This window comes from Cajanus cajan, chromosome 5 (assembly GCF_000230855.2).
Source record: "Cajanus cajan strain Asha chromosome 5, NIPB_CcT2T_4, whole genome shotgun sequence".
NCBI lineage: Eukaryota > Viridiplantae > Streptophyta > Magnoliopsida > Fabales > Fabaceae > Cajanus > Cajanus cajan.
In genome coordinates this window covers 58313237-58325968 of record NC_138521.1, presented here as the reverse complement: position 1 = coordinate 58325968, position 12732 = coordinate 58313237, and the positions used below count along the sequence as shown (strand labels likewise).

Below are 12732 nucleotides of genomic sequence, written 5' to 3'. Positions count from 1 at the left end.
GAAGAAAGAAAGAAAAACAAAGACAAGGAAGAACGGCAGTTACCGGTCCCGCGCGGTTGGTTTGGGTTCTATCATTCCATTCCAACTTCGCAAAACCAAAACCAAAACCTTTCTTTTGTTTCTTTAATCCTTAATAGTTAATTGTCACCCCAAAACTCAAATCCATTTTCTTCTCCGCTTCGTATAAGGTATAACTTCCATGCACGCGTGAATCAATTCTCTTTTTCTTTTTCGTTACATCCTTGATTATGGATTTTGTGTTTTTATAATATTATTACGTGTACAGCTTGGTTATGTATTGAAAAAAATTATTTGAATTGTGGAATGGAAATCCGGTCATTGTTCTCATTAACAGGGAAATGGAGAAAGGCAAAACTATGGCACCAGTTTTATGCATGTATGTGCTTTGATCTCATCTTGCGTCGTTGTTGCTAATCGAAAAATAACCATTCTATTTCCATCAACATCTCTCTAATATTGTCAATAGGATTTCCTTTCTCTTTGACTAGGTTTCACGTGCATTCTTATTGCTTTGCATGGCTTATGGTTAATTATAACGGATGCTTATTAATTTTCGTTTTCTTGTTACGTGATGAAGGGTTGTTGACTATTGTTTATGTTGTGTGATTTCTGTTTCATATTTGTTGTCCCAGTGATTCCGGTTCCCAGGGAATCAAATATGCCAGGGATTGTTACAAATGGAGTTATTAATGATCAAAAGGATGTAAATGAAATTAATGGGATTGGGAACACTTCACCCTTGAAGGAAACCTCAACACCAATCAAATGCCAAAGGAGTTCCTTGAGTCCACAAAGACACCAAAGTGTTGATCCAAATTTACCTGCTGATAGGGTGGTTGACACTTGCTTAATTGATCGGCTTGATGAAAATGTAAGTGACATGCAAAATTCTCCTCAATCATCCTCAAGACAAAGTTTTGGATCCGATGGTAATGAGTTTAGAACTGATTCGGACTTGCACCATGTAGTTGGAGGACATATGAGAGAGGTTGAGATAGTGAAAGAGGGGGCGAAGGAAAAGGCACAAAGGGATTCTAGTGGTGAAACATCTTCCACAATGGGTAGTTCACCCAATGATAAGAAGTTGAATAAGGTGAATGAGATTCGGTCACCAACTGCAAGTAGTTTCGTTTCAAAAATACCAAAGTTAGCCCCTGAAACACCACCAAAATCAAGAACAAAGGGAAAAGCCACTCCTGTAAAACCTCCTATTGATAGGAAGAATGACAATATTTTGAGAAAACAAAATACAGGAATTGCCCGCGTGAAAAAAACTGATGGTAGAAGATCACTGTCGCAAGGTAATATTGAGTTTTCCAGTGAATCAGCATTGAATAATCCTGAGCTGGGACAAGCCTTACTAAACCAAGCAAGGAACATGATTTCATCAGGAGATAATTCACAGAAAGCCCTTGAGTTAGCTCTTCAGGCAAAGAAATTGTTTGAGAGGGCAGCTTATGGGAAGAAACCAAGTTTGGAGTTGGTCATGTGTTTGCATGTTACTGCAACAATATATTGCACTTTGGGCCATTTCAATGAAGCAATTCCAATTATAGAGCGCTCAATTGAGATTCCTGTTATCGAGGAAGGCCAACAACATGCCATTGCTAAATTTGCCGGACACATGCAACTAGGAGACATCTATGCTATGCTAGGCCAGCTTGAGAAGTCAATCAAGTGCTACACTGCAGGGTTGGAAGTACAAAAACAAGTTTTGGGAGATACAGACCCAAGAGTTGGTGAAATTTGTAGGTATGTGGCTGAAGCTAACTTTCAAGCATTGCAATTTGATGAGGCAGAGAGGTTGTGCCAAATTGCCCTTGACATTCATAGAGCAAATGGTTCACCCTCATCTCTTGAAGAGGCAGCTGACAGGAGGCTAATGGGCCTCATATGTGAAGCAAATGGAAACTATGAAGCAGCTTTGGAGCATTTTGTTTTGGCCAGCATGGCAATGGTAGCAAATGGCCAAGATGTGGAAGTGGCATCAGTTGACTGCAACATTGGAGACACATACTCATCCTTGGCTAGATATGATGATGCCATCTTTGCATATCAAAAAGCATTGAAAGTTTTCAAGACCAACAAAGGTGAGAACCATCCTGCTGTGGGACTAGTCTTTGTACGTTTGGCTGACTTGCATTCTAGAACATGGAAGATAAAGGAATCAAAATTATATTGTGAGAATGCACTTAAAATCTATGAGAATCCCATGCCTGGGGTCCCTACAGAGGAGATTGCTAGTGGTTTTATGAATATCTCAGCAATCTATGAGTCTATGAATGATCTAGAACAGGCAATTAAGTTACTACACAAGGCACTTGAGATACATGATGATGCACCTGGTCAGCAAAACACAATAGCAGGAATTGAAGCCCAGATGGGGGTCATGTACTACATGTTGGAGAAGTATAGTGAATCTTACTATGCTTTCAAGAACGCTGTGTCAAAGATTCGTGCTACTGGAGAGAAGAAAACAGCTTTCTTTGGTAATGTTCTTAATCAAATGGGACTTGCTTGTGTGCAGCTTCATGCCTTAAGTGAGGCTGCAGAATTATTTGAAGAAGCCAGGGTCGTTTTGGAACAAGAGAATGGACCCTATCATCCTGAAACACTCGGAGTATATGGCAATCTTGCTGGCACGTATGATGCAATTGGAAGGTATCCACCCACTATGTTTCTTTCCTTTTTTTGGTTATACCCTCTTCATTTGAAAACCTTATTTCGATTTGAACAAGCAAGGTTTTCAATTTGCTCTATTTTTTTTTTTTTAATTCTAAAAAGCTTATTTCAATATGAACCAGTGTTGCATTCATTAACTAGAAAGTGAAGCACTTGTTTGGGTGAATGAAGAGAGTAGAAAGAAATAAATGAAGTGTGTAAAAGAATATTTTTATCATAATTAAAAAAGTAATTTTTTAATTAAATATTATTAAAAAAATTTATAAAAAAAAACTTTAAAATTTAAAGCAAGGAAAAAAATCATTTTCTCCCATTTCAATTTGACAGGTAATTTTTTTTTTGTGCATCCTACATTTATAACTTTTGCCTTTCCTATCTTTCCACTTAAACAAATGATGAAAAATTAATATTATATTTATGTCTTATCTAATTATCCTTCTCCTTTCTATTTTCTTTGGGTCTAGTTCTACCCAAACAAGCGAGAGTTAATATGGAATTAATTGCTCCATTAGTTTTGTGTTTTAAATTAGAATAGATTAGATTAGATCACTTTAAGCAATAGTTATGTGTGAAAGTTATTTGATTTGCTCATGCACTTTGATATTGTATAGGGTGGATGAGGCAATTGACATTCTGGAAAACATTATTGAAATAAGGGAGGAAAAGCTTGGGACAGCAAATCCTGATGTTGCTGATGAGAAGAGAAGGTTGGACATGTTGTTGAAGGAAACAGGAAGAGTTCGGAGGAACAGAAAAACCAAGTCACTTGAGATCCTTTTTGATGATATATAATGTTCGCACTATCTAGGACGAATGAAAACCTTCATGCTTTACAGGAATTCTAGAAATGGAACAATGAGTATATATAGAACAGGTCGTCACAGTGGTAGTTTATGTGGGTGAAATCAAATGGAATGATTCAAGAGTTCAATAATTTATGCTAAATAATTTTCCAAGGTTATTATTTGTAGATACAATGTAATTATTCACCGTGTTTGGATATGCACTTGATTTTTTGTGTACAACATAAATTTCTTTGTTTGATTTTACCATTAAGTTGAGCGGTAACAAATAGCAGAGGGTTGGAACTTGGAAGGAAAAAAAATATAATTATAAAAATATATACATATATAAATAAATAAAGGCACTTATTGAAAGTTATTGAATAAGTATAATATTTGTTATAAGTTATGTCTAAATAATTTGATCTCTCCTTTTATATAGGAGGACATGAACGAAACTATATATAAAAACTTTACATTTCTTTATGTAATAACTTTATGTACAACATGAAATAACTTAAACTAATTACTGAATCTTTTTTTTTGGAAGTTAAAAAATGGGTTAATTTGGTGTGCTTTGACCCATTCCACCAGCAATTCACCCAAAATGTGGCGAGACAGACTAATTCACTTGCTGAAAGTGAATAAGAAATATTGATTTGTCCCCCTTATTAGAGACACAAGCTAATAGGTTGCTAAAATTGAAAATAAAATATATTTTTTTACAATTAAGGATTTTATCCTTTAATTTTATATCTTACTCAATTAGTCACTTCATATACGCATGATTCGACCTGGTCTCATACAGTTCTACATAAAACCTAGAAGGACAACTTAAAAATACTCTCATTTAGGAGTCAACTACTCACTAAAGGCTTTTCAACTTTGGCCTCTAAGCACCACAATTTATATCCCATCAACGAGATATTTTAATTTTTAAAACAACTTTACTCTTCTTTAGTTTTTATGTATCTCAACTGAGGCATGTATCACATCACTTCATGTCTAAACAACTTAACAACTTAATCAATTATAAGCCACATACACCTTGTAACTCCAATCAATTATTAACTTACAACTTATCAACTTAAAATATCATTATACATCATCTTAGATCAATGCATAATGAGTTATAATCATACAATATCATACATCATGTGACTAACCCATATATTACAATTATTCTCAACACTTACTCAAATATCAACAAGTTTCTCATTCAATAACTCATGTCCGGTGCCAATCTCCTAACGTTTGGCGTCACTAAGGCAGAGAGCCTCTAACTCGCCCATGCCCAACACTAAACTACTTACACTCGATGTGGATAAGGTAGAGAGTCCCTGTATCAATCACATATACCATGGCTAAAACCACTCCTGACCAAATTTAGGTAGAGGGTTTCTTCTTGACTCACGCTTGGCACCAAAAACCTACGCCTAGCATCATCTAGACAAAGAGCTACTGACTTAATCATGTCCGACGCCTCTCAACCTACTCTCGACACCATCAAGTTAGAGAGCTCCCCAAGCAAGCATGCTTGACGCCTCTCGTTCCATTCCTAACGTAACTAAGTCAAATAGTTCCTCACTAACCCACGTTTGACACTACCAATCTCACACCTGGTGTGATCAAGGCAAAAAGCCCTTAACTTGAACCACGTCCAATGCTATGAGGCGTGCCTGACACAATGAGGATTTTCACGCTTAGTAGAACCCTCAAATTAGATCAAACCTACAAAACCACTTAGCTAAACCAACATGTAATCTAGGATTCAAAATACATACACCATAAACAAATTAAAACCAACACAAAATACAACATGCAACCATAGATTTACAAGAATCATCAAATTCTCTAAAAACACCTTCAAGAACCAAACACTTAAGCAACTCAACATATCATCTTAATTTAATCAAAATAGCCAACATTTGATGAATTCAAACAACCATTAAGCATTACAATTCAACAATAATCAATCACAAACTTCCCTTACCTCAAATCGCTCAAAAATCAAGGGAAGAGGGAAGAAAATTGAGCCCTCGGGGTCTCTATAGGACTCTTAACTTGAGATTTTTAGTTCCTAAAGCTTGAATCTCCGATCCATCTCTACTACTCAACTCAAGGAAGGATCCAAAAGGGTACTATGAAGTCAAAAGGAGAAAAAATAATATTTATGAAGTTTCAAAGCCTCTCTCTAAATTCTCTACTCTAAGTTTTTTTGAAGATATGAACTGATGAAGTTCACATTTTAAGAAAATTTTATATATCCTTCCCTAGACTTAGTCAACTTGACAATAATTAAAACTACCTCAACAATAACTTAACTATCAAGGATCATTTGACCCTTAGAATTCTAAAACATTAATAAATACAATAATTCAATAATTAATCATATATAACATACAATTAATTAATAAGACTTGAAACATTCAATGTTACAAATTGTGACACCCTTACTACCCCAACATATATATTGTAATAATAAAAACTTATAAATAAATTTTTTAATTTCGGTAAAAGGGTTCACATGAGAATCTTAAAAATTATCCTTCAATAACCACAATAACAAAAATGAAACGCAAGAGTTTTCAAATTATTTTCAAAAATAACATTTACAATAAAAACCTATGTTCTAAAAAATTCTTTGCCCCGATGTCACAATATCAGAGCATCTCGACAATTCAACTGTTGGCATTCTAGATACCACTCGTAGCCAGATCTTCCTCACCTAAAATATCCACAAATCGCACGGTGAGAAAAGAAAACATTTATATATATAGCCTAAGTCATCAATTTTAATAAATTAATATAATAATCAATTTTAATACAATCTCATTCACATTCCACACAGCATCTGATAATTCAATTCCATACGCACATCTCAAGCAATTCACATCTAAGTCATCAATTTTTATCAAGTAATATAGCAATAATATTCATAAATTAATATAATAATCAATTTTAATACAATCTTAACATAAACGATAAAATTCTCAATTATTCCAAAACCTAACTCACAAGCACTTTTCTACAGTTTCGTTCTTCCTCTCAGGTCATCATTCTTACAAATTAAATATGTATTTCTAATCCTCAACACACACAGAATCTAATGGGATCATTAATTTCTCAAACAGAAATATTCTAATTTTTCCAAAACTTAGCTTACAGACACTTTTCTATAATTTCGTTCTCTCTCCCAAATCATCATTCTTACAAATTATTGACATATATATAACCCTCATCACATACAAAATCTAATGGGATCATTCATTCCTCAAACAGAAATCATCCAACTTTTCAGAACCTAACTTACAGGCACTTTTCTATAATTTCGTTTTCTCTCCCAGAGCATCATTTTTACCAATTAATCATATATCCATGTTCCTAAATACATACATAATCAAATAAGACCAATAATTCTTCAAACAGAAATAATTATAAAATTAGGGTTCTTCCTCTACCCAATTTCCTCATGTAACTCTACATATAAATAATTCTCTTTTCCCCCATACCTGGATAAGAAGAAGCTGAATCTATATATGTAGAAGTTGAATCTACACTAGATCTGGTTGATCTCCCTCGCTGGGTTCCCCTCGGTCTGAAGCAGAAAGTAGAGGAAAGAAGAGAGAGAGCAGAAGAAAAAAAATTAGAAGAGGTGTGCTTTTTGGGAGTGGCAAACAGCTCTATATATAGGCATTCTGCGTCGAAACGGCCCGTTCCAAATCCGGAACGGCCCGTTCTGGACCCTTAAACCATGGCTAAAAATCACATCCAGAACGGCCCGTTCCAAAACCAGAACGGCCCGTTCTGGTGTGCATTAATTACACCCAACGGCCATAATTTTGGGAACGCCCCGTTCCAAGCATGTTCCCATTTAGGGTTAATGGCATATTTAATAGCCCGGAACGGCCCGTTCCATCTTGAGAACGGCCCATTCTGGGCTATTAACTCACATTCAATTTGGTAGTTTGGAACGGCCCGTTCCAATTCCGGAACAGCCCGTTCCAAGCTACTAAATCACATACCTTTTGGTAGTTTGGAACGGCCCGTTCCAATTCCAGAACAGCCCGTTCCAAGCTACTAAATCACCCCTATCTCCTTTATAAAATTACCAAAATACCCTCAATTAAAATAAATAAATAAAAAGTGAAATAAAAACTGGGGTGTTACAATTCTCCCCTCCTTTAAGAAATTTCGTCCTCGAAATTACCTGAAGCAAATAAAAATGGATATGAAGCTTTCATCTTCTCCTCTAGCTCCCAAGTAGCACTTTCAGGTGTAGCTCCTCCCCAAATAACTTTTACCAAAGGAATTTCCTTTCCCCTAAGTTGCTTCACCATTCGATCCTCGACTCTCACCGGGGTAGCTTCCACAATTAGGTTCTCCTTAACCTCAAGATGATCCGACTCAATCACATGCGAAGGATCATAGATGTATTTCCGAAGTTGGGAAATGTGGAAAACGTCATGGAGATTTGTCAGATTAGGAGGCAAAGCAATTTGGTAGGCAACACTACCGACTCTTTTTAGAATTTGGAAAGGACCAATAAATCGAGGAGTAAGTTTTCTGGATTTCAATGCCCTGCCAACCCCAGTCCACGGAGTGACTTTCAAGAACACATGGTCACCTTCTTGAAATTCCAAGTCCTTCCTTCTCCTGTCAGCATAACTTTTTTGTCTACTCTGAGTTGTCCTCATCCTCTCTTGTATCAATCTAACCTTATCAGTGGTTTGTTGCACAATCTCAGGTCCTAAGATAACATTATCACCAGGCTCGCACCAACACAAAGGGGTCCTACATCTCCTACCATACAAGGCTTCATAAGGTGTCATACCTATACTAGAGTGGTAACTATTATTATAGGTAAACTCTATCAAAGGTAAAAGACTATCACAACTACCCCTTTGGTCCAACACATAGGCTCTAAGCAAATCCTCTAAAGATTGAATAGTCCTCTCAGTCTGACCATCAGTTTGAGGGTGGTAAGCTGAACTAAGTCTAAGTTGGGTCCCCAAAGCTTGTTGTAGGCTCTCCCAAAACCTAGAGGCGAATCTAGGGTCTCTATCTGACACTATACTAGATGGTATCCCATGCAATCTCACAATCTCATCAATATATAGTCCAGCCAATCTCTCAAGAGAATACCTAATGTTAATAGGTAAGAAATGTGCACTCTTAGTCAACCTATCAACTATAACCCAAATGGAATCATGCCCTCTCCTAGTCCTAGGCAAAGCAACTACAAAATCCATAGAAATGCTATCCCACTTCCACTCGGGTATACTCAAAGGCTGAAGTAGTCCTGAAGGTTTCTGATGTTCTATCTTAGCCTTCTGACACACTAAACAGACACTCACAAATTCAGCTATATCTTTCTTCATCCTAGGCCACCAAAATATCTTTCTAAGGTATTGATACATCTTATTTGCCCTTGGGTGAAAACTAAGCTTGCTCCTATGACCTTCCTCTAGGATCAAACGTCTAAGTGTAGGGTCACTAGGAACGCACACTCGGTCTTTAAATCTTAACATTCCATCTACACCCAAGGTAAATTCTCCTCCAATACCTTGTCCTATAGCTTCATGCCTAGCCACTAGAAATGAATCCACTAACTGTGCTTCTCCAATTTCCTTCAACAACTCACTAGTCACCCGAGTCATACCTAGTCTCACACTACTAGGGGTCACCTCACAAGTCAAACTCAAGTCTCTAAATTGAGCCAAAAGGTCCATCTCCCTAATCATAAGAGAAGACAAATGCAAAGATTTCCTACTTAAAGCATATATCAGCCACCACATTGGCTTTGCCCGGATGATAACTAAGATCAAAATCATAATCCTTAAGGAACTCTAACCATCTCCTTTGCCTCATATTTAATTCCTTTTGGTCAAATAAATATCTAAGACTCTTATGATCACTAAACACCTCAAATTTTGAACCATACAAATAATGTCTCCAAATCTTAAGTGTGAATACCACAGCTGCTAATTCAAGATCATGGGTGGGGTAATTCTTCTCATGTATTTTCAATTGCCTAGATGCATAAGATACGACTTTTCCCTCCTGCATTAACACTGCACCCAAACCCATCTTAGAAGCGTCACAATAAACCACAAAAGTCTTACTAAGGTCAGGCAACACTAAAACAGGTGCACTAGTCAACTTCTCCTTAAGGGCTCGGAAACTATTCTCACATTTACTATCCCATACAAACACAACTCCTTTCCTAGTTAAACTTGTCAAGGGTAATGCTAACTTAGAGAATCCCTCTATGAACCTTCTATAGTATCCAGTCAATCCAAGGAAGCTCTTAATCTCACTAACTGACTTAGGTGTCTCCCACTTAAGTACCGCCTCAACTTTAGATGAATCTACTGCTATACCCCCACTTGAAATCACATGTCCTAAGAAACTCACTTCCTCTAGCCAAAAGTCACACTTAGACAACTTGGCATAAAGTTGTCTTTCTCTGAGAGTTTAAAGTACTACCTTTAAGTGTTCCTCATGTTCCTCTTTAGTCTTGGAATAAACTAGTATGTCATCTATGAAGACAACTACAAATTTATCCAAGTACGGATGAAAAATTCGGTTCATGTAATCCATAAAAATTGCAGGAGCATTTGTTACACCAAAAGGCATTACTAGATACTCATAGTGTCCATAACGAGTCCTAAATGTTGTCTTAGGTACATCCTCATCCTTAACTCTAATATGATGGTACCCCGATCTAAGATCAATTTTACTAAATACACAAGCACCCACCAACTGGTCCATAAGATCATCTATCCTAGGCAATGGATATTTATTCTTAATGGTCACCTTGTTCAACTGGCGATAATCTACACACAATCTCATACTACCATCTTTCTTCTTAACTAATAGTACGGGTGCTCCCCAAGGTGATACACTAGGCCTCACAAACCCCTTCTCTAACAAGTCTTCTATTTGTTTCTTAAGCTCCACTAACTCTACAGGTGACATCCTATAAGGTGCAATAGAAATAGGTCCTGCTCCTGGTACTAAGTCTATAGAAAATTCTACTTCTCTTCTAGGTGGTAAGCTAGACATATCATCAGAGAAGACATCCGAAAAGTCACATACAATAGGCAATTCATTCACCAAAATATTACTCTCAGAATTCAAAGAAGCTAACAACATGTACACTTGAGCATCCTCTTGTAAAGATACCTTAACTTGGTTGGTAGTCAAATAATCCTTACTCACTTTTTCAACAGGCTCACCGAAGACAATAGATTTATCAGCACAATTCAAAAGGACATGATTGGAAGATAACCAGTCCATACCCAGAATAACATCTAGCTGACTTAGAGGCAAACAAATTAAGTCAACCATGAAATCTCTACCCTCAATAATCAAAGGACATTTTAAACAGACATCAGAAGTAGACACTGAACCACTAGTTGGTGTCTCTACTATTAACTCAAAAGACAAGGAAGAAATAGGATATTTTAATTTGGACACACACGCATGTGATATAAAAAAGTGAGTCGCACCAAAGTCATACAAAACAATTAGAGGAGTTCCATTGATGAAACACATACCCTGGATTCAGTCTTTGGATTGTGAAGCTTCAGCACCACTCAAGGCAAACACCCTTCCTGTCGCTCGAGGTTTGCTAGCACTCCCTCCAACCTATGTTGTCTTGCTCTTGGGGCAATCACGAGCTCTGTGTCCCTTCTCTTTACATTTGAAGCACGTTATTTCTCTAGGCAACGGACATTCATATGCCCTATGACCTGGCTTCCCACAATTGTAGCAGTTGTTGTGTGAAACAGAACCCACACTTCCTCCTCTAGAAGTTTGGCTAGTCGTGGGAACTTGGCTTCTTTGTTGCACAGAACCTTGATTATTCACCTTAGAACTCGAATTCCCGGCAAACTTGGTGTAAGGTTTACCCTTACTAGATGACCCAAACTTATTATTCCTCATGGGTCCTCCACTCTTATAATGAGTTACCCTAGCACGGTTATCCTCATCATATACTCGGCACTTGTTTACCAATTCGTGATAGTGAGTAATCCCTTGATAATTGAAAACTTGTTTAATCTCAGGGCGAAGACCACTCACAAACTTCACACATTTGTCCTCCTCATTGCCCACACCATCATACATAGGGCAGAATCTAACAAAGTCTTCAAACTTAGTCACATAATCAGCCACAGAATCTTCTCCTTGCTTCAATTCAAGGAATTCCACCTGTTTCTTATGTCTCACATCTCGGGGAAAGTATTTCTCCAAGAATAGCCGCTTGAAATTCTCCCAGTTCACTTGGGTACCTGCAGCTATCATTCTTTGTAAAGCACCTTGCCACCAGATGTCAGCCTCTCTAGAAAGCATGAAGGCAGCCAAAGTCACCTTCTGTATCAAAGGACATTCCATAGCTTGGAATATCTTTTCAACTTCAAAAATTCAGTCAGTAGCTCCATCAGGATTATAACCCCCACGGAAGCTTGGTGGATTATTTCGCTGGAATCTCTCCAGCCAATCTACCTCTGGTTGTTGGTTCATATTACCAAGAGCCTGAGTCATCGCTTGCAAAGCATCAGCGATTGCACGGTCGTTCCTACCTCCTGCCATTACTTTTCTGATCACCAGAAAAGTTAACAATTATACTATAAGTAAACAATAAACTTAATCAATCATAACACTAACATATCAACAAATTCCACAATCAATCATTCCATCAATTATCTACCAAACAAGCATAGTTGACTCATAACTCACGGCCGATTGGATCGACCTGCTCTAATACCACTAAATGTGACACCCTTACTACCCCAACATATATATTGTAATAATAAAAACTTATAAATAAATTTTTTAATTTCGGTAAAAGGGTTCACATGAGAATCTTAAAAATTATCCTTCAATAACCACAATAACAAAAATGAAATGCAAGGGTTTTCAAATTATTTTCAAAAATAACATTTACAATAAAAACCTATGTTCTAAAAAATCCTTTGCCCCGATGTCACAATATCAGAGCATCCCGACAATTCAACTGTTGGCATTCTAGATACCACTCGTAGCCAGGCATTCTAGATACCACTCGTAGCCAGATCTTCTTCACCTAAAATATCCACAAATCGCACGGTGAGAAAAGAAAACATCTATATATATAGCACATAAGAAAATACAATATATTATCTCATTATAACTTAATATTCATAAATATTTCAACATATCGTATTTCAATCAATCATGCATCGTCATCACGTCATAATTC

The 12732-nt window shown here is 36.9% G+C and overlaps 1 protein-coding gene across 4 annotated transcripts; it reads left to right on the top strand.

Moving 5' to 3' along the window:
• The first annotated feature begins 5 nt into the window (after nt 1–5).
• On the top strand, nt 6–3673 carry LOC109809525 (protein KINESIN LIGHT CHAIN-RELATED 3). 4 transcript variants are annotated; one of them, XM_020372859.3, is made up of 4 exons: nt 6–188; nt 287–397; nt 654–2682; nt 3315–3673. In XM_020372859.3, exons 2-4 carry the CDS (start codon nt 325–327, stop codon nt 3493–3495), a joined length of 2283 nt encoding a protein of 760 aa, XP_020228448.1. In that variant the 5' UTR covers nt 6–188; nt 287–324; the 3' UTR covers nt 3496–3673. The 4 variants fall into 4 exon arrangements, with proteins under 4 accessions (XP_020228448.1, XP_029129085.1, XP_029129086.1 ...); XM_029273252.2 differs by having other exon boundaries at nt 7–188; nt 356–397; XM_029273253.2 differs by lacking the exon at nt 287–397 and having other exon boundaries at nt 7–188.
• The last annotated feature ends 9059 nt before the right edge of the window (nt 3674–12732 follow it).